The 27,182-nt window shown below is 40.6% G+C and overlaps 1 protein-coding gene across 1 annotated transcript in view; it reads right to left on the reverse strand.

Moving 5' to 3' along the window:
* Positions 1-12,497: 12,497 nt before the first annotated feature.
* UGCG (UDP-glucose ceramide glucosyltransferase) overlaps positions 12,498-27,182 on the reverse strand; it is a 32,852-nt gene continuing 18,167 nt past the window's right edge. The window contains exons 3-9 of the mRNA XM_014534389.1: positions 22,915-23,017; positions 21,628-21,729; positions 20,185-20,297; positions 18,395-18,573; positions 17,054-17,140; positions 16,399-16,588; positions 12,498-14,864 (exon numbers count right to left, since the gene is read on the reverse strand). Coding sequence (XP_014389875.1) covers positions 14,694-14,864; positions 16,399-16,588; positions 17,054-17,140; positions 18,395-18,573; positions 20,185-20,297; positions 21,628-21,729; positions 22,915-23,017 — 945 coding nt within the window. The 3' untranslated portion in view covers positions 12,498-14,693. The remainder of the gene's footprint in view (positions 14,865-16,398; positions 16,589-17,053; positions 17,141-18,394; positions 18,574-20,184; positions 20,298-21,627; positions 21,730-22,914; positions 23,018-27,182) is intronic.

A 27,182-nucleotide genomic window follows, 5' to 3' on the forward strand; every position in this document is an offset into this window, starting at 1 on the left:
TATGGCAAGACCGGCGTTCCTGTTTGCTAGTAATTCTTCAGTGTGAGAATTTGGTGTGGGCTGATGTTGTGTCTTGGGCAATTACTTTGAATTTCTCTGGAACCACCCCTGTTGACATGAGCTGTACTCACAGCTAGGATTAAAGTCTACTTACTAACAGAAGGCAAACACCTGTCCTCACAGTGAGCACAGCTAAAATTATAGTCAGGGACTCAGATCTCACTCTCGGTTAGACTCTCAGAGCACCATTCATTTTGGTCTTGCTATTTTTCTGTCTCGGTTATCTCCCGGCCATCCAGGTACTCTAGTATTCTGTTGCTCTCTTTTCTTTAATCCTCTGAGGATATTTTTCCCATTGATTTCTAAAGAGAGTGGAATGCCATCCAGGTACTCTAGTATTCTGTTGCTCTCTTTTTTTTAATCCTCCGAGGATATTTTTTTCCATTGATTTCTAAAGCGAGTGGAAGGGAGGGGGAGGGAGAGAGAGAGAAAAATCCACGTTCAGTGTGAGACACATCAATTGGTTGCCTCCCGCATGTGCCCCAGCCAGGACTGGGGAATCTGCAACCAAGATACATGCCCTTGACTGGGAATCAAACCCAAAACATTTCGGTCCATGGGCCGATGTTCTAACCACTTAGCAAAACTGGCCAGGGCCCCTCTTTGTTCTTGGGGAGGGAGAGAGAGAGAAACATCCACGTTCAGTGTGAGACACATCAATTGGTTGCCTCCCGCATGTGCCCCAGACAGGGCTGGGGAATCTGCAACCAAGATACATGCCCTTGACTGGGAATCAAACCCAAAACATTTCGGTCCATGGGCCGATGTTCTAACCACTTAGCAAAACTGGCCAGGGCCCCTCTTTGTTCTTTTCATGTCAGTAAATTTACCACAGAATCATAAAAATTGGCACTGCAGGTAAAGAAATAAAGCACAGGAAGGCTCAGCCTACATCAAATAGCAAGTGAAATGCCCTTTCCACCCAAGTACCATGCCCCCTTCAATGAAAAGCTGATGTGTGGCAGAACCGATGGGAAGGAAATTGGTAAAAGGTAGTGAATATCTTTATTTTTCTAGAAGACTCTAATATTGCCTTGGAATTCACCAAGCTCAGAACTCTACAGATTGGGCAGAATGGGACATTGAGAATGACGGACAGGGGCTCTAGCACACGCTGAGTGACAGCCGCTCCTTCAGATCATTCCAGCGATGACCCTAAAGCAGAGGGGCAGGTTGGGTTTAATTCTCTGTGGACAGCCCATGACTCCTCAAGTGACCCAGTGTGGCTGCACCGGGAGGTCTGTCTCTTCTACAGGAGCCAATTGCTGTAAGTCATCTTTCTGTACCCGCTCAAGGTACCGTGCTTGGGCACTCAGGGTGGGAACAGCTGAGTGAGGCTGGTGCTCTGAGTCTCTGGCCTCAGGGCTCTGAGTGTGCACTCTGCTGGGCCCCTCCTCTTCGAGTGGCTGTATTCATACAGACGTGGTCACCAACGGGGGTTGTAAAGGTTCTCTGGCTAGAGGACTCCCTTCCTGCTTGAGGTCAGAGCCAAAAATGACTTCATTCGCACAACACTCTGGCATTTCCTGTGCAAGATGATTAAAGGCCTCTATGGCAGTTGGAACGTTTAATCACTTTTGGCTCAATATCTCCTATTACATGGTACCAACCCTCTCATCCTCCGTCATCCATCAGAAAGGCAGACTAGTTGGTGAATAGTTTGAGTTCTTCAGCAGCAATCCACAAGGGATATAGTGAGGTGCTATCCGTGTCATTCTATTGAAGAAATCAGGGCAATGTTTGATGGATGGAGATGTCACCTACCCATATCCATTTTCAATCCAGACAGGCTGCTGGCTGCACACTGGTTATCTCATACCCAGGGCTGCTGAGAATTCCAAAGGCGGCTTCTTCCTCTTAGAGCCATTCTGAATGGATACCTCCTGAAAGAAAGAGATTAAAGATAAAATTCGCCATATGTATGAGCATATCTGTAGAATTAATTCCTAGAAGTGGAACTTTTAGGTCAAAAGGCATGTGAGCTGTCATTTTCATACTGCAAATTGTACCAATTTATACTTCCACCAGCAATGTGGGAGAGCGCTTGTTTTCCTATACTCTTGTAAACGGTGCCAATTTTATCGGTGAGAAAATAAAATACAATTTTTTACTTAACTGTGAAAAAAAATCCATGCTAAGTTTTCTGTGAGTTCCTTGATAATCAGGCCTCAGCCAGACTACAAGGGCTAAATTAGCCTGTGGGTGGGAATTCTGAAAACAGTGGGGAGTTCACATGCAAGAATCCCTGGTTGATTTATCATCTGTAAAAGGAATATAATCATTCCAACCTCATGAGGTTCTTGGGAGGAGTAGAGGCTCATGGATCTGGCACGATTAGATAGTCAAATGTTACTTCTCTCCTTTCCCATTAAACACTGAGTGAGAAGCTAAGCCTGAGAAATGTTACTTACAGAAGTAGCTTGCTTTGCAGAAGTGCAATTCTTGAGGCTCTCACAACAGAGGAAGTTTAGGAAATGCCGAAGTCAAACTCTAATTCACACAGATGAGGTACTATCATGTGGCATCCGGAAAGATTTGAGTTTGATAATTCTTTCAGCCAAATACCAGAAAAATAATTCATAGTGACTCGTAATACAATAGAAATTGTATTAGAAAACCACGTGAGCCTGGCCTGATGTGGTTCAGCAGTTGAGCATCAATTCAGGAACCAAGAGGTCACTGGTTCAATTCCTAGTTAAGGCACATGCCTGGGTTGCAGGCTCCATCCCCGGTAGGGGATGTGCAGGAGGCACCTAATAGATGATATTCCTCTTTCATCAATGTTTCTATCTCTCTATCCCTCTCCCTTCCTCTCTCTCAAAAATATCAATAAGAACATATTTTTTAAAAAATAGAGAGCCCTGGCCATTGTGGCTCAGTGGATAGAGCGTCAGCCTGTGGAACGAAGGGTCCTTAGTTCGATTTCCGTCAAGGGCATGTACCTGGGTGGCAGGCTTGATCCTCGGCCCCAGTCAGGCCTGTGCAAGAGTCAACCAATTGATGTGTCTCTCTCACATCAATGTTTCTCTCTCTTGGTCTCTCCCCGTCCCTTCCACTCTCGCTAAAAAAACCACAACAAACTATGTGAGTTTTCCCCCAACATTCAAACCAGGAAAGAGACTAACCCTGTGACAGCTCTTCACCAAGAATTCAGTCTCAAGGGCTCTGAAAGTGAGATACCCTGCTACCCAGTGGACATACATGTATAGACATGCAGTACTGTTCCCTTATATTGCTCACTTCCAAGTCAGTGTCTCCATGGATACCTTAGTGATGGAGTCCGGATTACCTGGTTATGCCACAGGTGACAAGAAAACTAGGAAAGAGGGTTTCTTGGTTTTAACTTCGGGGGTCAGTGAGATTTATCAGGTGATAAATTCCTAAGACATAGTAAGGGTGCTCAAAAATTACTGGACAGCCAGGAAAAGTGATGAATATCTACAGCGTCGTCAAATGGGTTGTCTAACACATACAGCCTTCTTGCATACATGCGGGCGATCCATAGTCTTTCTCTAGTTCTATCTGGATTCTGTCTTTCTATCCTGTAACCTATATATTATATTTTAAAGATAACCAGATCACCACAAACCTCCATATACATTAGGAAGGGAATAGAAAAGAGAGCCATTAATTATGACACAACAAGGAAAAAATAACAGTGTATAGTATAGCCTTCGGCCCACAATTCATCACATGGTCTTCTTTCCTCCACCATCCATTCCGTGCTTCTTTCTCCCTGGGAGTTAGTATGTTGGCTGGATGATGCTATACATGCTTTTCATTGAAACCATTACTTAACAAAGAAGTACTGGGATATTGTGAAATAATTAGTATGTATATATTGGTCTCTGCCCCTGCTTCTGACACAGAAGTCTTAAAACCTTTGTAAATTCCTAAGCACAGTGGGATTGCCCTAGCCAGTTTGGCTCAGTGGATAGTGTCAGCCTGCAGACTGAAGGGTCCGGGTTCGATTCCGGTCAAGGGCACATACCTCAGTTGCAGGCTCCAAGGCCTGGGAGGCAACCAATCGATGTGTCACACATAGATATCTCTGTCTCTCTCCCAACTTTGCACTCTCTCTAAAAATCAATGGGTGGGGAGGATCCCCAAGTGAGGATTAAAAACAAAAAACAGTGGGAGTACTTTTTATTCTAATGAGGGGACTCTGGGTGGGCTCCTGGATAGAGGGTGGTCATCAGAAAGACCAAGGCATAATTAGAAGCTTGGCATTTTCATCCCTCCCTCCCCGCATTCTCCAGAGAAGGGAGAGGCGAGAGGGGTTGGAAATGCAGATGGTAATTGGCCATGCCTATGTGAGGAAGCCACCCTAAAATCCCAAAAGTATGGGGTTTCGAGGGCTTCCAGATTGTTGAGCACATCCACCTACCAGGAAGGTGACTCACCCCAATTCTACAGGGACAGGAGCTCCTACGCTCGGGACCCTGCCACACCTTGCCCTATATATCTTTTCATCCCTATCCTTCATCGTATCCTTTAATAAACTGGTGAACGTAAGTAAAGTGTTGCTCCGAGTTCTATGAGCCCCTCTAGCAAGTTAATGGAACCCAAGGAGGGGGTTGTGGAAACCTCAGATTTATAGTGATTCACAGGTGACAACCTGGGCTTGCAATCTCTCTGAAGTGGGGAGGGATCAGCCTTGTAGGACTGAACCCTTAACCCATGGGATTGAGTTGAATTAAATTGTAGGACTCCCAGCTGGTGTCTCAGAGAACTGCTGGATGCCAGGAAACCTTCACAGAAAACACAGGAGGAAGAACTGGTTCTTTCCCCTTACAGAGGTAGAAGTTATGTCCTGGGTTTCAGACATACCTCCTCCCTACCTCCATTGTGTAACAGCAACCCCAGTTCTCCTTGATAATCAGGATAAACCATTCTAGTCGACACCATAACCCACTTGGGCCTGCTCTTCAAGTGGTATGGGGAGCCCCAATGGCCAAGTGGCGGTTTCAGCTTCTGCTTCGGTGTCATCATTTTTGTGTCGCTGGTGGAAACATTCCTCTAAACCAGCAGAGCTCATAGCTGTGGAAATGAGCATCAACATTTTTCTAAGTGGGTCATCAGATGCAATAGTGAAAGATGCCTCACCCACCATTTCATTTTTTCCTTGCTTTCGGTCCTGCTCAGTCTGGGCAGCATTGTAGGCCATGCAGTAAAAGGGTCAAACCAGCATGCGTTAATGGGGCAGACAGTGCCTCCCAAATCAAAAGAGGTCTGCCAAGCAGGGTGCCTCTTTCTTAATGGTAGGAGTTGCATCTGCCTCCTCCTTTGAAGGAGATATCCAACTGGGATTGATACCTTAATGAAGTGGTAGCCCCTATATTTTCTTGGGATACACCTCTTATGTTAGGCACATAGGCATCTGACCCAAGAAGGTTTCTAAAGCACCTGCTGCCTGGCTGGTGTGGCTCAGTGGTTGATCATTTACCTATAAACTAGGAGTTATCTCTCCCTCTCCATTTTTCTCTCAAATCAATAAAAATATTTTTTAAAAAAGCACCTGCTACATCCTGGCTTCTAAGTCCTATTAGTTTGATATCATCAATGGGCCAACTACATGTCCATATATGACATTCTGGGCTTAAGGATCACCCTGGGGCCTCAGAGGGGAGGAAGGTCATTGCAGGCCAGTAAGAAGAGCAGATGTTCAGTCATGAGAAGTTTGCCATGCCCTGTAGATAGGTCAAAAAGATTTCTCTCTGATAATCCCTTTTAATTAGGCAAGGCCCCTAATTGGAATTTTTCTATGTAGTTGAGTGTGGGCGGTGGTGGAGCAGAAGTTTCTCTTGAGCCTGCAGGGTCTCGGTTACCTTTAGCTCAAAACAACCCACATACCACAGAGGCATATCTTGGGGTGACTCATTCTGAACTCCCATAATATCATTGTGGGCTCCCCCACAAAAAAGGAGGAAGAGTACCTGTATCAGTGAGATTTGGGGTACTTTGAATCACATGAATCCTTCCCAAATTCAATTCTTAGGGACCTACTTCTTTCTGGTCAATGCCATAACTTTTGCAATAGTCCCGATGAAGCTATAAAGTCAACTAAAGTTTTAATTTAACATCTTGTAGAATCAAACTTTGAATATTAGGTAGCAGCAGGGAAAGCCAAACTGGTCATCAAATCTAAGAGTGACTAGGTGGCAGGAACAGGGAGATAACATCAACAGCGCTGAGAGCCAGTCACGCTCAGGAAGGAATTGAGGGACATCCTGGAGAGGTGAGGGAAAGGTTGGGAGTCAGGGGAAGTCCGCTGTGATCCTGATGTGGACTTTCCCCGGGTCTCAATCTCCTGGGACTTTGAGAGGTCAGACCCTCATACAGACAGACAAGAGGCTCCAGTATTGCTGCTAGTCCTGCGATGGCCTGATTTTCTTTCCGTTGTCAATACTTGTTCTTTCTGGCTGGTGAGCATTAAATTTATCCTGGAAGCTCAGAAATTTCACCAGGACACTCTATGTGAGTGTGTCTTTTCATTACACCCACCTGGGACTAGGGAGTCCTTTATATCAAAATCATCGACTTGCCGAAACCGGTTTGGCTCAGTGGATAGAGCGTCGGCCTGCGGACTGAAAGGTCCCAGGTTCGATTCCGGTCGGGGGCATGTACCTGGGTTGCGGGCACATCCCCGGTGGGAGATGTGCAGGAGGCGGCTGATAGATGTTTCTCTCTCATCGATGTTTCTAACTCTCTATCTCTCTCCCTTCCTCTCTGTAAAAAATCAATAAAATATATATTTTTAAAAAATCATCGACTTTAGTTTTCTTCTATTGCCTCCTTTCTCTTCCTGGAACTATTATAATTAGGCTATTAAGTCTCCACCTAATGGATCCACTATGTCTGGTATCTGTGCATTTTTCTTCATATTTAGTTCTGTTTTGCTCAGAGCTATTGGGACGCTCTGCCCCTCCCCCCGCAAACACTAATTTGGTTTTCAGAAGTAATCATCGTCTTTAACTTCTACATTGAATTTTCAAATTTAGAAGTCATGCTCTTTAGTGCCATAATTTCATTTTTTTATGCTCTACTTCTGCCTTCTTAAACGTTCTCATTATGTTCTTCCCCCTCGTTATATTTTAATTGAATTTCTCTTCTGTGTCTCCCCTTAATTCTCCCTCAACTTACTCTCATCTTCTGGCCATTGAGTTTGGTCTCTTTCCTGAAAATGACCTGTTCCCTTTGTTTGTCATCTCTCTTGCCTGATGATCTGGTGGCAAGTCAGCGGTTGGAACCTCTCAGGCAGTGGTGGGCTGACTGCGGCTGTCATATGGGCCAGTGGCAACTGGGACAGGAAGCAGGGACTTTCCTGTGGAGGCTTTTGGGGGCGAGGTCTCTGTTCTCAGATGCAAGAAAGTGAAACCTTCTAGAGCTGCTGGCATCAGTGGGACGATGTCCATTTCCCCAGAGATGGGTCCAGCAAACAGGCAAAGTGGCCAGATTTGGATTCTCGCCCTGTGTCTCCACTTCCTTTCGTGGCTGAGTTGTCCTAGCTGGGAGGACTGAGATCTGAAGAGTCTATACAGGTTGCTGTTTCCCCAGAATTCCCTAAGGATGGGCAGTGCAGGTCTGCTGGCCCCAATCAGTGGGGACCCTGAGGACAGGGACTGTGTCCTACATGTACTCTGCAGTTTTGACTCAATCTCATTACACACAGCCATGGTACTCCTCTTCACACACCCTCCCCCTCCCCCTTGGGCTAACCTATGAAAACAGAGTAAAAAATTTCAGTTCCAGTTACCCTGGTGACAAAGTTCCAAACTGCAGTTTCTAAGAGAAAAAAAATTTTTTTTTCTTTCCATCACTTTTATTTTTCCAACATTTTCACAAAAAGTTATTTCTGACAAATCAGTAGCTAAATACTATTTAAGAGAAATACTTGTGCTAACTTTTCAACCAGTTTTCCTCTGTCTCCATTTCCCCTGTTACCAGAAGTGATGTTTGCCAACCAGCATCTGTCGTCCCATCTGGCCTGCTCTGCGGATGCCTTTGTGTTGTCGCAACCTCTGGTGATTACACTTCCTTGGGCCACTCTGTGGTTCCTGATCCAAATTCCAACGTGCAGAGGAGGAGGATTCCCCTCATGCCACCAAGCCATGCTCAGGACCAGCTGGGTGGCCAAGAATTCAACTCATTTCCGACCCTCTCCACTGGAGAGCGCATCAGATCCCACAGGCTGGCTCAGGGCTCAGGCCTCCAAGACTGCCCCTCCCCCACTCAGATGCTGATGGCAAGTCCAGGTACCTGTGCTGTTGACTGATCCGCTATGGATGGGGGTTTGTACTGCACCCTAAATCGGCTCGTAGAGCTCAGAGAAACATCTTACGCACTAGATGATTGGCTGATGACAAAAGGATGTGAGCCAGGAAGAGCCGGATGGAAGAATCACATAGGGCAAGGCCTGGGGAGAATATCTCGGAGCTGCCATGTCCTCTCCGGAGGCACTTCTCTCCCCAAATCTCCACGTGTTCGCCAGCCGGGAAGCTGCCTGAATCCCATCCTTTGGGTTTGTGTGGAGGCGTTATTACATAGACACCGTTGATTAAGTCATTGTCCATTGGGGATGGATTCCATCTCTCGCCCTTCTCCTATCCCCAGAGGTCACATGGTAGGCTCTCCTGACATGTAGCCTCCATCACGGGTGCAGTCCAAAAGCCACCTCATTAGCATCACAACATGCATCTTGACCACCCTCATCCTTTAGGAAATTCTAAGGGCTTTTGGAGCTCTGTGCCAAAAAGGGATCGGATACTAAATACATGTTTTTTAATCATAAATCACACGGTCACAGCCACTTCACCTAGAAATCAAAAGATAGTCCTAAAAGCTGAGCCTCAACTATCCTGCTCCCAAGGCCACCACCTGCACTCCACGGCCCTTGACTGTGCAAAATGCATTCCCTCGTGTGCTAACCTTCACCGTAATGTTCCTCAAGGTGTGCTAGAAAGTGCTTGCATCAGAATCTTAGGAAAACTTACAAAGGTTTAGAATTCTTGGTTTTACCACAAGGTAGTGGAGCACTGTCGTTGGCGTTTCAAACAGTTCTCATTTAATCTTGGCTGGTGTGGCTCAGTTGGCTGAGCATTGTCCCATGTACCAAAAGGTCACCAGTTTGCTTCCTGGTCAGGGCACATGCCTGGGCTTCCGCCTCCATCCCCAGTAGGGGACATGCAGGAGGCAGCCCATCAATGTTTCTCTCTCATCAATGTTTCTCTCTCCCCCTTCCTCTCTCTCTAAAATGAATAAAAACGTGTTTTTAAAAAATAACAAAGAACTAAAATAAGTCTAATTCATAAGACTGTTTGGGAGCCATGGGAGCTACAAAGCCATGCAGAAGAAAATTCCCTTTCAGGTGACCAGTTCTAGAAAGACCTCAACCCCCCACACTCACTACTCAGTGTCCAGAGTCAGAGAACCTCAGAAATTATCTTTGAATTATCCCGAACCAGCAATCTATTAAAAGAATAGTTGGCCTTACCTGGTTTGGTTCAGTGGATAGAGCGTCGGCCTGTGGACTGAATGGTCCCAAGTTCGATTCCTGTCAAGGACACATGCCTGGGTTGCAGTCTCGATACCCAGTAGGAGGCGTGCAGGAGGCAGCCGATCAATGGTTCTCTCTCATCATTGATGTTTCTGTCTCTCTCTCCCTCTCCCTTCCTCTCTGGAATTAATGAAAATATATTTTAAAAAAGAATAGTTGGACACAGTCCAGCCAGGTAAAATTCTTCGAATGTTGCCCATGCCACAGGTGCATCTCACCCCACATATGTGTGCAATGCCCTGCTGTGAACACCAAGTTCTCTCAGCCTTCAGATTCTGTGGACTATTCTTGCAGGAGTGCAGGCCTGTACAATGAAGTCTTGCAACTGCTTGCTAGGCCTTGCAACTCAGTCCATTGGCTCTAGCATTCTGGACAGCATTACATGGGCTACAAAGGCACTACTTATAATCCGATTGAGTTTTCTCCTCAAACACTATTTACCCTGAAGTACCCAAGGATGAGGATCAGTTGCTCTAAAAAAGATCATGCAAATCCTCTCCACCAGACTGTGAACAAATCTTTTCTTCAGACCTTGAAGTAAGAAGAGAGACTTTGTTCAGGGGGTAACCAAGCTTTCATTTTCACTTCGTGACCACAGCTTTGCACTTAGATCCTTATTTTAGGAACACAAACCTGTTACTGAGAATGTGGCTTTTCATGTGCATTAACTCGGTTAATTCTCACATCAACCCTGACACATAGATAACATTGGGGGCACAGAGAGGTACAGGAAGCAAATGTTGATGCTGGAAAGCGCACCCAAGCGCTCTGGCTCCGAGGCCTGCACTCCTCTGTGATTAGCTATAGGCATAAGATTAGTGATAAAGGCCTGTTTATCTTTATTTGTTCATTAATTGATTCTGGAGAATGGACTTCGTGTCAGGTCCTAAGCTACGTGCTTGGGGCACAAAGGTGAGTGTTACTGACCTCCCTGCCCTTCATATTCCCAGTCTAATAACGAACAATTAAAGGGGCAATTAAAATAATTAGTGTTAAGCGCCAGGGAGGAAGTGAGGGGTGAGGCTGTGGAGGCACAGATGGGGGGGGGGGGGGGGGGGGGGGGGGGGTGTACACAGCAACGGGAAGATAAGTCATGGAGTTGGCATCTGAGTCCAGTCCCCAGGGTGAGGTGAGGGTCAGTTAGAGGAATCAGGGGATCTGGCTGAGGAAGCAACATGCACAAAGACCCAGAGCAGGAAAGGGAGGGAAGTTCACTATGAAGAGAGTTTATGTGAGTGGGTTTAGGGAGATGGCGAGAGATGAGGCTAAAGGGGTTGGCAGGAACCTAACCTAAATGGCCTCTCTGTTGTGAGAAAAGCTTAGGCTTTACCCTGAAAGTAATATCAAGCCATTGAAGTATTTTGAGTAGAGGTTTTCTTTATAGCAAGAAGATACTGGTGGCCACGGGAGGGATGGTCTTGCCTGCAACTGTTACCAAACTCAAGGGGTTCCCCATTTGATGTGCTCTATTCAAAAGCCAGACCTGGTTGTCACAAGGTAGTTTTATTTACTTGCAGCAAGTAAAAGAAATAGTGGATTCATATCCAATGAATGAATTCAGACAATATATCCCACGAAGCTTCAGAAGGAAATGAACTGTTTTCATTCATGTAAACATGGTCTTGTGGTATGTCCTAATCTTCTCCATCAAATGATATACGTAAAGCATTTTACCTTCAACTAGCTTTATAATAACTTACGTTCTTGTTCTGCAGGTTTAAATCTGGCTTCCTAGAACAATGTTTAAGAGTTGGAATATGGACAGTTATTTAAAAACCTGTGTTTTTCAATTTTGGGGCTCATGTAACAAGTGGTAAAGCTGTTGTAGGCAGAACTTGAAATGTGCTCCAGTGGTGTGAAGTTCAACACTGGGGGCTGATATATCAGGGGCCACTCCCAGCTCTGTGGGCAACTGTCTGCCACACCCTTGGGATCACACCTTTCACAGTGGCCATCTCACCTTCTTTACTTTTAAGGGCGAGGGCTCTTTGGAATGTGCCTAGCTGTAAAATTCTAAGACTTCCACTCAACTTTGTGTTAATCATTTCTTAAACATTAGGGTTTAACAAACTATAAAGAATGAGCTTGATGACTGGGTCAAGGCGTAGAGGTGGCGCCATGGCCAGACCCCTCTCGGTCTCCCCACACCCCTTCCCTGGGGCTGGCTCTCGAGCTAAGCGTATTCTTCTTTCTTAGACGGGTGGTAAAATAGGCCTGGCAGTGCCTCAGACTAGGGGCCTGGCCCTGGTCAGTGTGTGGGTGCCGCTTCGTCTACCTGGCATTTAGGTCTTCAGCTGCAATGCCATTCCATTCCTTCCCCTGGATCTGCGTTCCTACCTATTGGAGCTGAGCTCCGGCTGTGAGTCCTGGTGAGGGGGATGGGGGTGGGGAGCAGAGGTACCAATGGGTCTTTTCTAAATGTTTTATGGGCTAGTGCTTCTCAGGTCTGTCTGCACAGTAAACAATGAGCAGAATGATTAAGCCAGAATCTCTGTGGGCAATTCTAACATGCAACCATGTTAGAATGATGTCCAAAAGCTGGACTTTGAGCCATTAGTCTGCCTGTAGCACTGGGAAAATGAAGATTTCAAAACCCACACCTCACAGAATTGTTCTAGTAATTCCGATGCAAACGGTGGAACATGTTAACATTATTTATAAAAATACAAAAGGAAAGAGGAAACAAAAATGCGGTATTGCTCATGTTTTGATTGTATTCCAATTTTTATTTTTTGAACAAAAAAACATAAGGACAATGATCTTAAATAATAAAACATGGTACAGTCTAGATACTTTTAAAAAGACAGTTCATTAAATTTGGATTTCTACAGTTCTGTTGTGATGCTTTCTCCGATATTAATATTTATTTTTTTTTTTACCATTTTATCACCACTCTAAACTCGCTAAACAAAAAAATCACTCTGTCTGCTCCCACGAAGCTTCACTTTAAAGAAATCCTCCACTCCCACATCAAACACACACAGAACAGTCATGATGTATTTACAGAACACAGGAAGTCTGTCCAGCCATTTTGGTTTTGTTGTTCCCTTACCCATGCTGACATCAGCAAAAAGCTAAGTAATAAGCATGATTTCGCTTCAGCAGGCCAAGGGTGGCATCAACCAAACTTCACGAAACAACCAACAAGTTACAAACATGGTCAGCAAAAGTCAACTTGTACAACAGTGATTTAAAAGCATACACACGGAGTGGGTCACAACTAGACTGGCTTTCCCTGTGCAACTTTCCTCAGGGAACAGTACTACCCATTTCACATAGAAAGGATGATGCATCAAAGCCTTTGTTCATGAAGAAGATGCCCTTCAAAACAAACTCATCATAAGGCAAAAGGAAAAAGAAAAAGAATGAAGTAGTTTGGCCCAGAGAGAGGCTTGTATACAATGTGTATACACAGTATATACACATTTATAGATATATTACAATTTAAACTATGTATATAGTCATTTGACAATTAAATGAATTGGCTCAGTGCAGTGAAAAAGTGTTCATTTTCTACAAACTGTAGTTATTGCTAATATGCTACACATGATAGTTGGACATGGAAACTGAGTAACTTAGAATTAAAGCTGCCATATTGCCAGTGTCAGCCCCGCAGCAGGCGTTCATACGGACAACATGCCATCCCTGCCTAAAGGAAAAGCAAACATTCCACTACCAAAAAAAAAAAAAAAAAAAAAAAAAAAAAGAAAGAAAGAAAGAAAGAAAAAGAAAAAGGCTTATGCACTGTCCCTTACATATTTGCCTATTTTTTAAAAAGCAAAAAACAAGTCCAGTTCACCACAAGCTAAGCACAACCTGACAAGCAAGTTTAGCGGCCTGAAGGGAGGGGAGAGGGAAATACGGCATGCATTTACAAGGAGCACTGTTCTAGTCTATTTTGTCATACAAACTGGAATACAAAAATCCAATTTAAATAAGACTAGACTAACTGTAATAGTAAAAAACCAAAAAAATAAAATAAAGCAGAAAACCAACCACACGCACAGCAGACTTGGTTGATACTGATTATTTAAGAGTAAAAGTCATCCTGTCCCCTTATACCCAACTGCAATTTATTTATTGATGGCTAGAATATTTACTTAAAAAAAGATATTAAATACCTGTAATTACATTCTTTTTAACAATGAGACATACTGTTTAAGAAAATAGCTTGTGTGAAATGTGTCTGAAATGCATTTTTCCTCATAACTATCAAAACATCCACTCACACTTAAAACAACCCCCCCCCCCCCCCAATAGTTAAGGACAGATGGGGTGGGTCAGGTGAGGGACAGGGAAGGAAAGGGTTACCAGCACAGTGTTTAACAATGGTTCAAGACAGAACCAACAAGAGTTGGTCAGAAAGATGCCTTCGATACATGGCTATGATTAAAAACCAAACTCAACCACTTTGGGTTCATTGCAGTGACGCCAAAAAAAAAAAAAAAAAAATCTTCCTCACAGATTTATAGAAATACTAGACTCCAGCTCGTTCGTTATTATTATTTTGTAAAGTTTTTCTGTTTGTTTTTGCAAGGCCTGGCTACCTTGTTACACTTTTTATCTGCTCTGCAACAACTACGAGAGGTAGGCATAAAGCATGAAAAAGTTTCCCGTTAGTACCTCACTGTGGATTGTTCACTGCGCAATACCATTCACTTTAGTCTTTTCTGAACCCAAAAACAAAGCTGCTGCCATTCCATCAATGTTCTAAAAGAGTGTACTCACAAATAAGAAACTTTTTCTATTGAAGGATACTGTCAGTGATTGCTGCAGAGCATTTGAATACATATATATATTCAAAAGACAACAAAAACCAAACCCAGGTTCCTAGAACCAATTCTCTTGATTCTCTACTTCCACAAAATAATGTATACCATTTGGCCAAGACTACAGATGTGTTTCTTTTTTTTTTTTTTTTTCACAGATGCAAGTGCCATGCAAAAAATAAATTAAAGAACAGATACCAAAACATACATGTGATAAAACTACTGAAGGTAGATCTTTAAAAGCATTTATATAAACATAATTTATAATACTTCTTTTTTCTCCTGTATGTACAGTCACAAAGCTGTAGTTATACATCTAGGATTTCCTCTGCGGTGCCCCCACAGCGCAACCTGTAGCGGCCAGTTCTCCAGCTTATCGTAGGGTCCCATAATGCCGACAAAAAAATGTATATCGTCATGGATTCACGGATGAACCAAGCTACTGCATAATCAAGTTTTGAAAAACACAGTGTGCCACCCTACGAATTAAAAAAAAAGAAGAATTGATTTACTATCAGACTAAAGACACAGTTAAAAAAATAAACGTTTTTGAATTCACACTTTTAAGTACACTACACAAAAATCAAGTCTGTTTAAAAAAAATAAAATCCGTTTCTTAAGATAACTTAACTGTCATGCAATATTATAATGGTAAAGAAAATGTTGCCCTGGCTGGTTGCTCAGTGGTTAGAGCCAAGGACCAAAGCGTTGCGGGCTCAAGGGCACGTAAGTCAGTTGCAGGTTCAATGCCAGCAGGTGGGGGCATGAGAGGGAGTCAATTCTCTCAATGATGTATCTCTCTCACATAGATGTTTCTCTCTCTGTGGCTCCTCAGCTCCTCCCCTCCTTTCCTAAAAATCAATGGAAAAAATATCCGACCAGCATGGCTTAGTGGTTGAGAATTGACCTATGAACCAGGAGGTCACAGTTCAATTCCCAGTCAGGGCACATGCCCAGGTTGCGGGCTCCATCCCCAGTGGGGGGCGTGCAGGAGGCAGCTGATCAATGATTCTCTCTCATCATTGATGTTTCTATCTCTTTCTCCCTCTCCTTTCATCTCTGAAAGCAATAAAAATATATTTTTAAAAATATCGTCATACCTGGGGTATTAAAAAATATAATAAAAATTTTAATTAGCTACATATATAAAAGCCTAAGCAACCATTCGACTGGTAGCTATGATGTGCACTGACCACCAGGGGGCAGATGCTCAACGCACAGGCATGGAAACAGGGAACAGACTGATGAATCCCAGAGGGAAGGGAGGAGGGGGGAGGGTGGAAAGAGATTAACCAAAGATCTTATATGCATACTAGAGGCCTGGTGCACAGATTCATGCACCGGTAGGGTCCCTCGGCCTGGTCTGTGGGGACCGGGCCAAACTGGCAGTCCAACATCCCCCGAGGGATCCCGGATTGCGACAGGGCACAGGCCAGGCCAAGGGACCCCACTGGTCCATGAATCTGTGCACCAGGCCTCTAGTGAGTAAATAAGAAGCATTAAAAAACTGCTAGCCTAATATATTCTGAGTGAACACTTTTTAATTTAACATCATTGTTATTTTTCTTTGAGCCCTAATAACAGTGACTGCATAACAACTGAAAGCTGAAAGTCAAGTTGAGTTTTGGGTCCACATTCCACCAACAAAAGGAATGTTTAAACTTGGTATTAACCTTCAATGGGAAGCTATCTGATCTTTTCTACCTTTAATAAATTAAAAAGTGGTTTGTTTTTTTAAAATTCTCATGCAAAGACACGTTTTTATTAATTTAATTTGAGAGAGAGAGAAAAACACTGATGTGAGAAAGAAACATGGGTTGGCTGCCTTCTGCACATGCGCTGACCAGGGACTGAACCTGAAACCCAAGTATGTGCCCTGACTGGGAATTGAACCTACCACCTTTTGGTGTACACAGGACGATACTCCCACCAACAGAGCCACCGTTCAGGGCTAAATTAAAAAGTTTTGGTTCCATCAAATGACTGCCAATCTTTCCATACCTATCCACATACCTGGACACCCCTGAGTTGAATGTAGTCAAATATAAACCATGCCAGGCAATGACACATGAAAAATACCATAATATCCCATCTGAATACATGGTGGGCTGCCCATCCAATAATTAAACTGGCAACAAAGCATTCTGAAATCGGCTCACAAATTATTGTAGCAGGAAGCATGTTAATTCGTAATTTGGTCCACCTAAAAAATAAAAGAATTTTCTTTAAACAATAGCTTGGTTACAAGACTAAACCTTTCCCCCCCAAAATAATCAGTTCTTTACCATGTTATATCAAGGCCCACCTCTTCAAAGAGTATTTAATGAATCTCTTCTATTTTTATTTAGCATATAAAAAGGCTAGAAATTCATTTGTATGGTCTATATGAATAAAGATTATAAAATTCAAAGTATAGAGAATGAGAAAATAAAGATGAGCACATAAAAAAATCGTCTCCACATTTCTTTTTTGAATGCTTTCCGTGTAACACAGTGAAGAAAATATATGTAGACATTAAATTAATTTTAAAAAGAAGCTAAACTTTCTTTTCTGGAACTGAAAAATCTGACTTTTAGATTTATTTTTAAACCAAGTTATACCACATAAAAATCCCCTCCTCCCCCCCTTTTTTAAACAAAGTATAAAAGGCAGAAAGCGGCTGACTCACCTGATCATTCTGGATTGAAACTGAGAAATGGAATATGAGCCAGAGTTCTGCATGGCAACTTGAGTGGACATCGCAAACCGCCAACCTCTGAAAGTTAAGACAGTTGAGCTGTGATGATGGACACATGCAAGTGTGACTGGCGATGCTTTAATCATCACTGTAAAGAGTCATCAGGGAGAGCCTAGCCCTCAGGATTAGCACCCCACTCAGGGTACATCATACGGATGTTTGAGCAGTTACGTGGGCTCCCGACAGTACCATCTAAGGGCTGGAAGAAGCTACAACCCCTCCATTTACAATTTAAGAAACTTAAATGACAGACATTCTCAAAGTTCTAAATGGAATGGGTTCTGTATATAATAGTTTAGTCTCTGGCCCAGTGGTTGAGCGTCGACCTATGAACCAGGAGGTCCGGTTCGATTTCCGGTCAGGGCACATGCCCAGGTTGAGGACTTGATCCCCAGCGTGGGACTTGCAGGAGTCAGCCAATCAATGATTCTCTCTCATCATTGATGTTTCTATCTCTTGCTCCCTCTCTCTTCCTCTCTGAAATCAATAAAATATATTTTAAGAAAAAGAAAGTTTAGGTGGGAACGGCCGGGGAGAGGTCAATGGGGGAAAAAGGAGACATATGTAATACATTAAACAATAAATTTTTTAAAAAAGTTTAGTCTACTAACCAAAAAGGGGTGGGGAAGGGCGATGTGTGTGTGTGTTCAACAAGAAATGTAAACAAAAAGTGACATTATATATCTCTTGCGAAACACTATGAAACCACAAAACAACATGAACACCATTCATGAGAAAATTTTAAAACCACACTTCAATTTTTAAACCACTTCTTTAGTAAATTATCACACAAGACAAGGATCCCCTTTAATAGCAAACAGTATTATTTTGGGATAGGGAAATGTTTAGTCAATCATGTGAACCATTAATTGGCCTCTTAGCAAAATCCCCAATAATCTGAAAATTTCAAACTTTGAAATAATGTCCTTTGAATTTTCACCTACTGGCTTATGACTACACTGATATTTTTAATTCTTCTAAAACACACAGAAATTTACACCCATAATAATGAACATTCACAATTACAAAGAAACTTTCTTTTAATCACTTCAAACCTCATTAATCTGAAGAATGTAGATGAATGAGAATATTTATGTCTTTAGAATAACATTATCTATGAATTCATAGAAATTACTTTCTAAAAATATTAACCTATTCTGCATTCACTAGCAAAAATAAAGAGTCCTTAATCCATGGTTTTAACAAATAGAATAAACCAACAGAAGTTAGGTACTGAGCATACTGTAGCCTAATGTAATTTAGTTTTCTTACCGGTCAGCTATTGCTTTGGCCATAAAGTAATCTTCAGCAATGTATTGAGCAAAAGCTATAAGCCCTCCTGCTTGGTCTAACACATCCTTTCTCATTAAACAAGACATTCCTGTTACACATTTGAAACCAGTTACATGGGCAGAGATATAGGACCTCGGATGAGAAGTTCCAAAATATACCTGCCGAAAAAACAACCCAGAAACACATGTATACAATTAGAATTTTATGTATGGTGTTTATAAACTCTTATTTCTAATGAGTTTCCTTTAAGTATGACTGAATGACTATCATATTCTTATATAAATTACCTGAATAAAAATTGGTATAAATAATGTTTACAGATGTCAGGCAGTCAGTAATTTTATTGGTTGACTACTCTTGCTATTATCTTATTACTTCTATTTTTTAAAATTTATTTTTATTGTTGAAAGTATTACAGATGTCCCCATTTTTCCCCTCTGACCCCTCCACCTGACTCCCACCCTACCTCAGGCCTTCACCACACTACTGTCTGTGTCCATGGGGTATGCATATATGCATATAAGTTCTTTGGTTAATCTCTTCCCCCACCACCCCCTTCCCTCTGAGATCTGTTAGTCTGTTCCATGCTTCCATGTCTCTGGATCTATTTTGTTCATCAGGGAAAAGTATATTTTATTCTCAAATAAAAGTTATCTTCCCTAAAACTGCAAGATTCAAAGATTTATCCAAATAAAACTTAATTTAGATATAAGACAGGTAAAAATATCACTCATTGTTATATATAAAAATGAACAAATATTTATCATCCTGCTTTCAGAATGTTCATATAATTATACACACACACACACACATATATATAATATATATATTATATATATATGTATATATGTATGAATACATATACAAACACCACCTATCAACCTACAGGATGATTTCTTAACTCCTTTTCTTGTATCCGTTCATAGCTGGCTGCTTCCTGCCCCTGAGTCACTGAGCTTCTCAATTTCCCCAATTTTATTTTCAACTTATTTTTCATAATCAGGGCAGACACTAAAATTCTGTCTCCCATTTTACTGCCCTTTCCCTAGATAGCTGTGAAGTCACAAGATATGCAAGCTGTTAAAATTAATGGTTAGAATAAGATGGTCATCACCCTACTTATTATACATAAAACCCTACTGATTATTTGCATCTGAGATATGCTACGTCTTCTAATTAGCTTGAAATAGAGAGCAGTGATGTTTTTCAATGGCAAGAGTTACATACACAGCATGGAGCAGGGAATTATCAGGGCAATTAAGAATATGATTCTTGCTACCTACCCCATACCCAAACTGTAACGAAGCCCTTTGTGGTACTGAATAGGACCAAACTTCTAAGACCAGAAATATACATCTTAATTCCGTAGGCAGTTATTAAGTGAGGTCTGAGGAATGGGGTGGGACTATGGACTAGTTGGAGGCTCTACAGATTTCTTTATAGAACGGAATGAATCCTCTGGCCTATTTCTATTCATTCTAAGTCTGGTAGATTAAACCTAAACTACAGGGGTTGGTGCAAAATGGGAGGTGCTTATCACTGACATATAAATCAATCTGGACACTTCTAAAACAGAAACACAATGTGGCATAGAAGAATAAGACATATTTTATTTTGAAGGAATTGAGAGTTTCCTTTTCTAAACAAAAAGTCGATTAGCAGACAATTAGTCCTGCCCAAAATGTCATCCCAACTCTCCGAATAGTCTCAAGCTTCTGGGCGAGTAGGAATCCGACAACAAGAATGTTATTTATAAGCATCATACTCACCTGTTCCAACGTGGCGGCAAAGCCCTGTCTGTCTGCTACATACGGCAGCCCGTGAACCAGGCCGACTTTCTCTGTCATTTGGTTAACCATGTCAGTGAGTGTGTCTGGAAGCACTATATAAAAAAGACAAAAAGGTGGCAAGGGGGAGAGAGAAAAACACTCTTTTTAGTAAAATGCCCACTAATGTAAAATATATTCTGTGAGTTATTAAATTACTAAAAAAAACAAAACATTTAAATTATTTTTTACATTTGGATCTATTAAAGGAATCTCAATCCCTTTTCTGAGTCGAATACAAAATTTCAAAAAGGCGTAATTTACGATAAGCTAATTTACTCTATACGTTGTTAGGCCATTATATACCTAATATGGATATACCTTGAAAACCTTAACTACTCCCGTTTCAGATCCTCCAAACTGGAGTAATGGACAATGTGTCCTAGTTGAAAGCTACAGGGGTAGAAGTCAAAGGACCCTAGTTCTTTGGCCGCCTCCTCCATTCTCCAACCACAGGAAATGAGCCTACACTTTCTTGGAGGGTAGGAGATGTCCTCTCTCATAAAACTGCTGCCAGGAATCAAGTAAGATTATACTTGACAGAGATTTGTGCACTGGAAACATAACACATTCATGATAGTATATAACTTTCGATAGTAAATGTGTTGAACATAGTCTCTGATAGATATGTAAGGGTCCTGACTTATTAGGAGTGCCACCCTGGACTTAAATACAAATAATCGAAGGCAGCAGTCTGACCTGCTGCCCCACAGGGGACACCTGGCATTATCTGGAAACATTTCTGGGTGGCACCCTGATGGGGTGCCACTGGCATCCCGTGGGTGGGGGCCAGGGATGCTGCTGAACAGCCTCAGCAACAAGGAATTACCAGCCCAGACGTCAACAGTGCTGAGGTTGAGAAACCCGAGGTAATTAGAATGCAACAGCATAGCACAGAACTCTGAAGTTACAGTAAGTATAAACCTTTAAAGCTGCAAGTTAAAATTTCAGTATAGAAAAGGCTTCCTGTTAAAATCATCTAAGTGAAAAGCCCTAAATGTATTCTAGTAAAATATCTATAATTTCTGTCCCTTTGTGTGAGATAGTGTGGTTACTGTGCCACGAACAGATCAAATAAAAGTGTCACATGAACAAGAGGAACTTTACAGCTGTGAGAAAGTTTATAGAATGTATAATGGACCACAACTGTACTTTTTGTAATGGCTGAACTTTTCTCTTCAAGATGAGAACATTTTTATACGTGTAATGTTCCAAGGTAGCATAAAAAAGTCAAAATCTTAGTATAACTTGACACATTACCATAAAATAATGATAAAATGAATTATTTTATTAGGCTAACAAAAAGGGTTGATAAATTTGTTTTCAGACTGCTTTTGGAACTTTTTTCATCAAATAAATAGTTTTATAAAATAAGAAAAGCCTCACCTCTTATTCCACTATCACAAATCCAGATAAGATCATACTTTGCAACTTCATATCCTGGCATTAGATTATTAATTTTAGGATTAATGCCAACCTTTTTGCCACCTAAAAATGGAAAGGCACAGCAATGAAAAATTCATTCAACACTGAAAATATTTTTTATTATACAGACATATGGTAGAGAGAAATAAAAAGTACTTGCGTATTTAATAATTTAAATGAACATACTTTAACACTGTTTTACATTTCTTATTCACAATGATATAGTTAGAAAAAAACTGTCCATTCTCAAAGGAGAATTATATCATTTATCTTTAAAGTTTTATTAGTTTCAGCTTTCTAGTTCATAAGTTCTTATATTAATAGTAAGCATGGCCTGGCCGGTGTGGGTGGCTCAGTAGTTGAGTGTTGACTTATGAACCAGGAGGTCATGGTTTGATTCCCGGTGAGGGCACATGCCCGGTTGCACGCTTAATCCCCAATGGGGTGGTGTGCAAGAGGCAGCTGATCAATGATTCTCTCTCATCATTGATGTTTCTCTCTCTCTCTCCCTTTCCCTTCCTCTCTGAAGTCAGTAGAGATATATTTTTAAAAAAATAGTAAGCATGCCCTAACGGGTTTGGCTCAGTGGATAGAGCGTCGGCCTGCAGACTAAGGGGTCCCAGGTTGGATTCCGGCCAAGGACATGTACCTTGGTTGCGGGCACATCCCCAGTAGGTGGTGTGCAGGAGGCAGCTGATCGATGTTTCTCTCTCATCGATGTTTCTAACTCTCTATCCCTCTCCCTTCCTCTCTGTAAAATATCAATAAAATATGTTTTTTAAAAAATAGTAAGCATGAATCAATATATATTGGAAAATAAACCTCTACAAAAGTCTTTAGAATAAGCCTACATATAAGCTTTTGGAAAAATATTCCTTTTGCAATAAAATAAAAGTGAATTCTATGCTAACTCCCAATTACAATGAAGGAGATACAAAAAGGCCACAAGGTGAAAATATTAAAGAAGCAAATTAGCAGATTCTTATATCTGATTGATGAGTTAAACATAATTTGGGAATATTTTTTGTTACTTTGTTAATCCCAGAAATGAAAAAAAACCTTTGTTTTTATAACTGAAGCTTTCTCATAAGAATATAAACACCTTTTGCTGCTCCAATAAATATGCATAAAGCAAGCATGCCAATAACTTCGATGGGTGGCTGACATCTTAATCAATAGTTTAAAGCCAAGATTACTGCCATCTAATACTATTCTAGCAAAATGGTTTTTGGAGAAGTCGTAGCTTACCTATAAACAATCTGGCATCGACATTTGGATATTTTCCAAGAAGCTTCTTACATACATCAATGGCTGGATCGTCATGATCTTGTACACAGAGGAGTACTTCATACTAGCCAAAGAACACATTTTATGTAAATTAATCTCTTTACAAAAAGAAGCACTTAGTAGTATTTACTGGTTGATCAAAAAGCATTAAGAAAATCAAGCAATTGTACACACAAGTTAAAAGTTAAGAGAGTATTCATAATGGATGCACTTATGATACTAAGTGCTGGCTGCGGATCAGAGCAGCTTCCCCAGAACAGGGCCTGTGTGCAAGCGGAGGGAGAATGGAGAGACTGGCGGCGCCCACAGTTGAAATCTTGCCATTCCCAGATAGGCATAGCCTAGGAATCAGATCAGATCTCAAGCTTCTCCGTGCCCTCCATCACGAAGATTTACTACATGTTCACACAGTGCCCAGCAGTGTAAAAAGCAACGTGGAAAGCAAACCAAATAAACACAGCCTCCATTCTCTAGAACTTTGTCTCTGAACTTAATATATAATAATTTTTTAAAAATAAAATAGAATTTGATTCAAAATGTATCATCTTGAAAAAAAATGCTTAGCCTTTCTAAAAAAATGTTATTGTTTTGAGAGAGAGAGAGAGAGAGAGAGAGAGAGAGCAACATCGGTAAGAGAGAGCCATTGATGGGCTACCTCCTGCACGCCCCTCACTGGATCCAGCCAGTAAGTTGGGCATGTGCCCTGACCCGGAATCAAACCAGTGACCTCCTGGTGCATGGGACGAAGTTCAGTCAACTGAGCCACACCAGCCAGGGTGAATGCTTAGCCTTTAACCTATGAAAATGCTCAGAATTTTTTTTTTCTCTCAGTGCTATGTTTACTCTTTGATAGTAAAGTAAGGAAGTAATTTCTTAGCACTTAACTGACTGTGTCAAAGTTACCCTGGTACGTGTATTTTAAAAAGGGAATATCAGGCCCTATTCTTAGATTTTTTAATCGGAATCTCTGGGGTGACATGTTTATAAAATCTTGAGCTCTAAGTTACCATTTAATAAACTATTAAATTAAAAAAAATGTTTGCTTCCACATACAAAGATGCTATTTTAGTATTTTGTGGGGTATTTTTTCAAAAGTGGCGATAAATTCATGCTGACTCAATGACAAATTTTCTACTAATCCTCTTTCTGAAATAGGTTGGACATTTTGAAGCAAAAAAAAAGGGAGGTTAATGATTTCCATGAAAAAATAACAAAGCTATGTTTTGTAAAAAATAAAGAGCTAAGGACACAACTTTTTAAGTGCTAACTCGTGTAAAGGGAAGGACTATTTTATTTACTTCCATTGATAAGCAAACATAAGTAAAAAGTGAAAATAAAATGTTTACAGTGCCCTTGAGCACAATAATTACTATTTGCTCAATATATAGTATCTCAGCAAAAATTGGCAGTATAGAAATTAGTGGTTTGAGCACAAAAGAGAAAGGACTAAGGTCTATGAAGAAAGTAATAGGTAAGATTCATTTTTCAAGTGAAGTAAATGTTTTTTCATACATTCTACCCAATATCTACCTTTAACACTGACCAAATTGCCACTCAAGAGGCATTGAAAACAACTGTAAGCTACCTATTTTCCAGAGATCAGACAAAACTCTGAGAAGGGAAAGGCCCCACTCTTGCCACACCCCTAAGATTTCCCAAAGGGTTGACTCTGAGTTCTAGAAAGTGTCAGCCATCATCCTAACTTGACTTTCAGAACAATGTTTGGCTGAGCTGCCAAAAGGTATTGACCTTAACAATGAAGATTAGAAAGGTTAAGTGACTCTAAAGGGTAATAGTGACAATTAGCTTTCCTACTACAGTGGGCTGCTCAGCCAGGCTTGCTCTAAAGAGTTCCTTGTTTTTGCAAACATAGCATAGTTTCCTTAACGTTTTTATGATTTATGCTTTTTGGCAGGTATGAGTGAATATAGTGAAAGAAAATATTTATAAGCAATGCAATTCCATAAAATAGAATTAAAAAGCTAACTTTAGCCTTTTTCCCCAGCAGGAGAAAACTTTGTAAAATATAATACTAGAAATGTACTCAATGGGAAGAAAAAAAAAAGCTATGCTAGGTTACAGCAAACATTTTTGAGAATTATACGGTATTAATGTAAGTAAGGGAGTACATATAGTTTACTTTGTTCAAATTCAAGGTTTACCTTTTAATTAGCCTTGGTGCAAATAAAACTCAATTCATATTATCAAGAAAATGTTCAGACTTTTATTACAAAACACAACTTTTGCTTAATTGTTTCTGATGTTGAAAAATCATATCCATTTGGAGGTAGCATTCCAAGTGTTATCTAAAGTATCAGATTTAACCAGGAGTCTTCAGTTTTCAGCTATGATAATCACACCTCTGTGTCTTCACAGTTTGATCAAACACTTATTGGTTACAGACTTTCTTAGCAAACACAAAATACAGTGTTTATTAAAAACATATTTTATGAAAATCTCAAGAAAACATGTACTTCACAAATCTGGAAGTGATATAAGTAAATTCCACTATAAATGGATACAGCATGAAGACGTGAGATCTAGAAATAAACCCCAGAATACTTTAAATGAGGTTAGCCTCCATCAAATCTCTACTAAGGCTGCTATACAAATACCTAAACTGACTAATTCCCCCCTTTTTTTCAAACAGTGAGATGACTAAAGAACTAAAGAACGAGAGGTATAAAAAACCCACAAATTGTGACTCATCCCTTTGATATTTAAGAAATGAATATCTGAAACTGCAATAATCATGAATGCAATTTTTCTGCTTTATGATTAAAAAGTAATCTTAATTAAATAATATTAGATGTATAAATAATATTAGAAAAAAGTTTCTCATTGATTTAGCCCTATCAACATTAGGAATGCAAAGTTTTAAATATAGTAAACAACATAAAATATCCTCTTAAACATAAAAATGTTTTAATATATATTAATCAATTACATTGCATAATGGATAGGAATATCTTGAATTTTTTATAAATAACTAAATGTCGTGTTTACAGAAAAATCCTTTGATGACATCTGGATTACAGAAGATCATTTGGGGAAAGAATATACTTAGACCCCAAATGTCCAGAACATTCTCTGGTGCCGAGTAGGCGACGAATGTATTTGTTAAGCTAAGGCACTCATCCTAGGGCAGCCTTTAAAAAAAATATTTTATTTATTTTTTAGTTTTTTAAAATTTATCTTTATTGTTGAAAGTATTAACAGATGTCTGCTTTATTGTTGTTGTTTTTTTCCCCACTGACTGCCCCCTCCCAGAACTCACCCCTTAGGGCAGCTTTAAGTAAAAGACAAATGCCAGTCAGGAAATGTTTTGCAAGAGAACCACTCTGAATTCAAAGCTTTGACAATACTAAATACTTACCTATTTTTAAGAAGTAGGTAATTTATACAGTTTTTGAAATCTATTTAAAAGACCCCTAATCTTTCTGACTTAGTAGTTTTATTACATATATTGTGCTTCATCTTTTGATAAGTGATCCTATTTTCAATCTTCAATTCTTTGTTGGAAGACTGGCTAAAAAACATTTCCTCTCAAGGATAGCTACACCACTGGCAATAAAGCATTCAAACATGCACTGGACTTGTAATGTTTTAAACCAATTCTGTATTTGCAGAAAAGAAAAAAAGTCATAAATGCCATAGCCTCATTCTGTTAATAACTCTGATCATTAATTACAAATTCTTCATATGGCCAGAACTCAATGAAGTAAAGCCATCAGTCATGTTAGATGCAGATTACTGAGTTTTCCTGCTACTGGCTGACTCTCTCCCCAATGCCTTCTATGCTGATGCCAAATGAGTACTCAATTTTATGAAAAATGAACTGTATCACTTTTCCATTCTTATATATTTTCCAAGGAATAATTTTTTAAAAAAATATATTTTATTGATTTTTTTACAGAGAGGAAGGGAGAGGGACAGAGAGCCAGAAACATCAATGAGAGAGAAACATCAATCAGCTGCCCCCTGCACACACCCCACTGGGAATGTGCCCGCAACCAAGGTACATGCCCTTGACCAGAATCGAACCTGGGACCCTTCAGTCCGCAGGCCGACGCTCTATCCACTGTGCCAAACTGGTCAGGGCACCAAGGAATAATTTTTAATCAAGGAATACATATAATCACAGAAATCTTTCAAGGCAATTAGTATAGTAATGTCACTGAAATTTAAACCTAGAAATTCAGAACAAGTTCCAGTAGTAAATCTTGCAC

Source organism: Myotis brandtii, unplaced genomic scaffold (genome assembly GCF_000412655.1).
Source record: "Myotis brandtii unplaced genomic scaffold, ASM41265v1 scaffold13, whole genome shotgun sequence".
Lineage (NCBI taxonomy): Eukaryota > Metazoa > Chordata > Mammalia > Chiroptera > Vespertilionidae > Myotis > Myotis brandtii.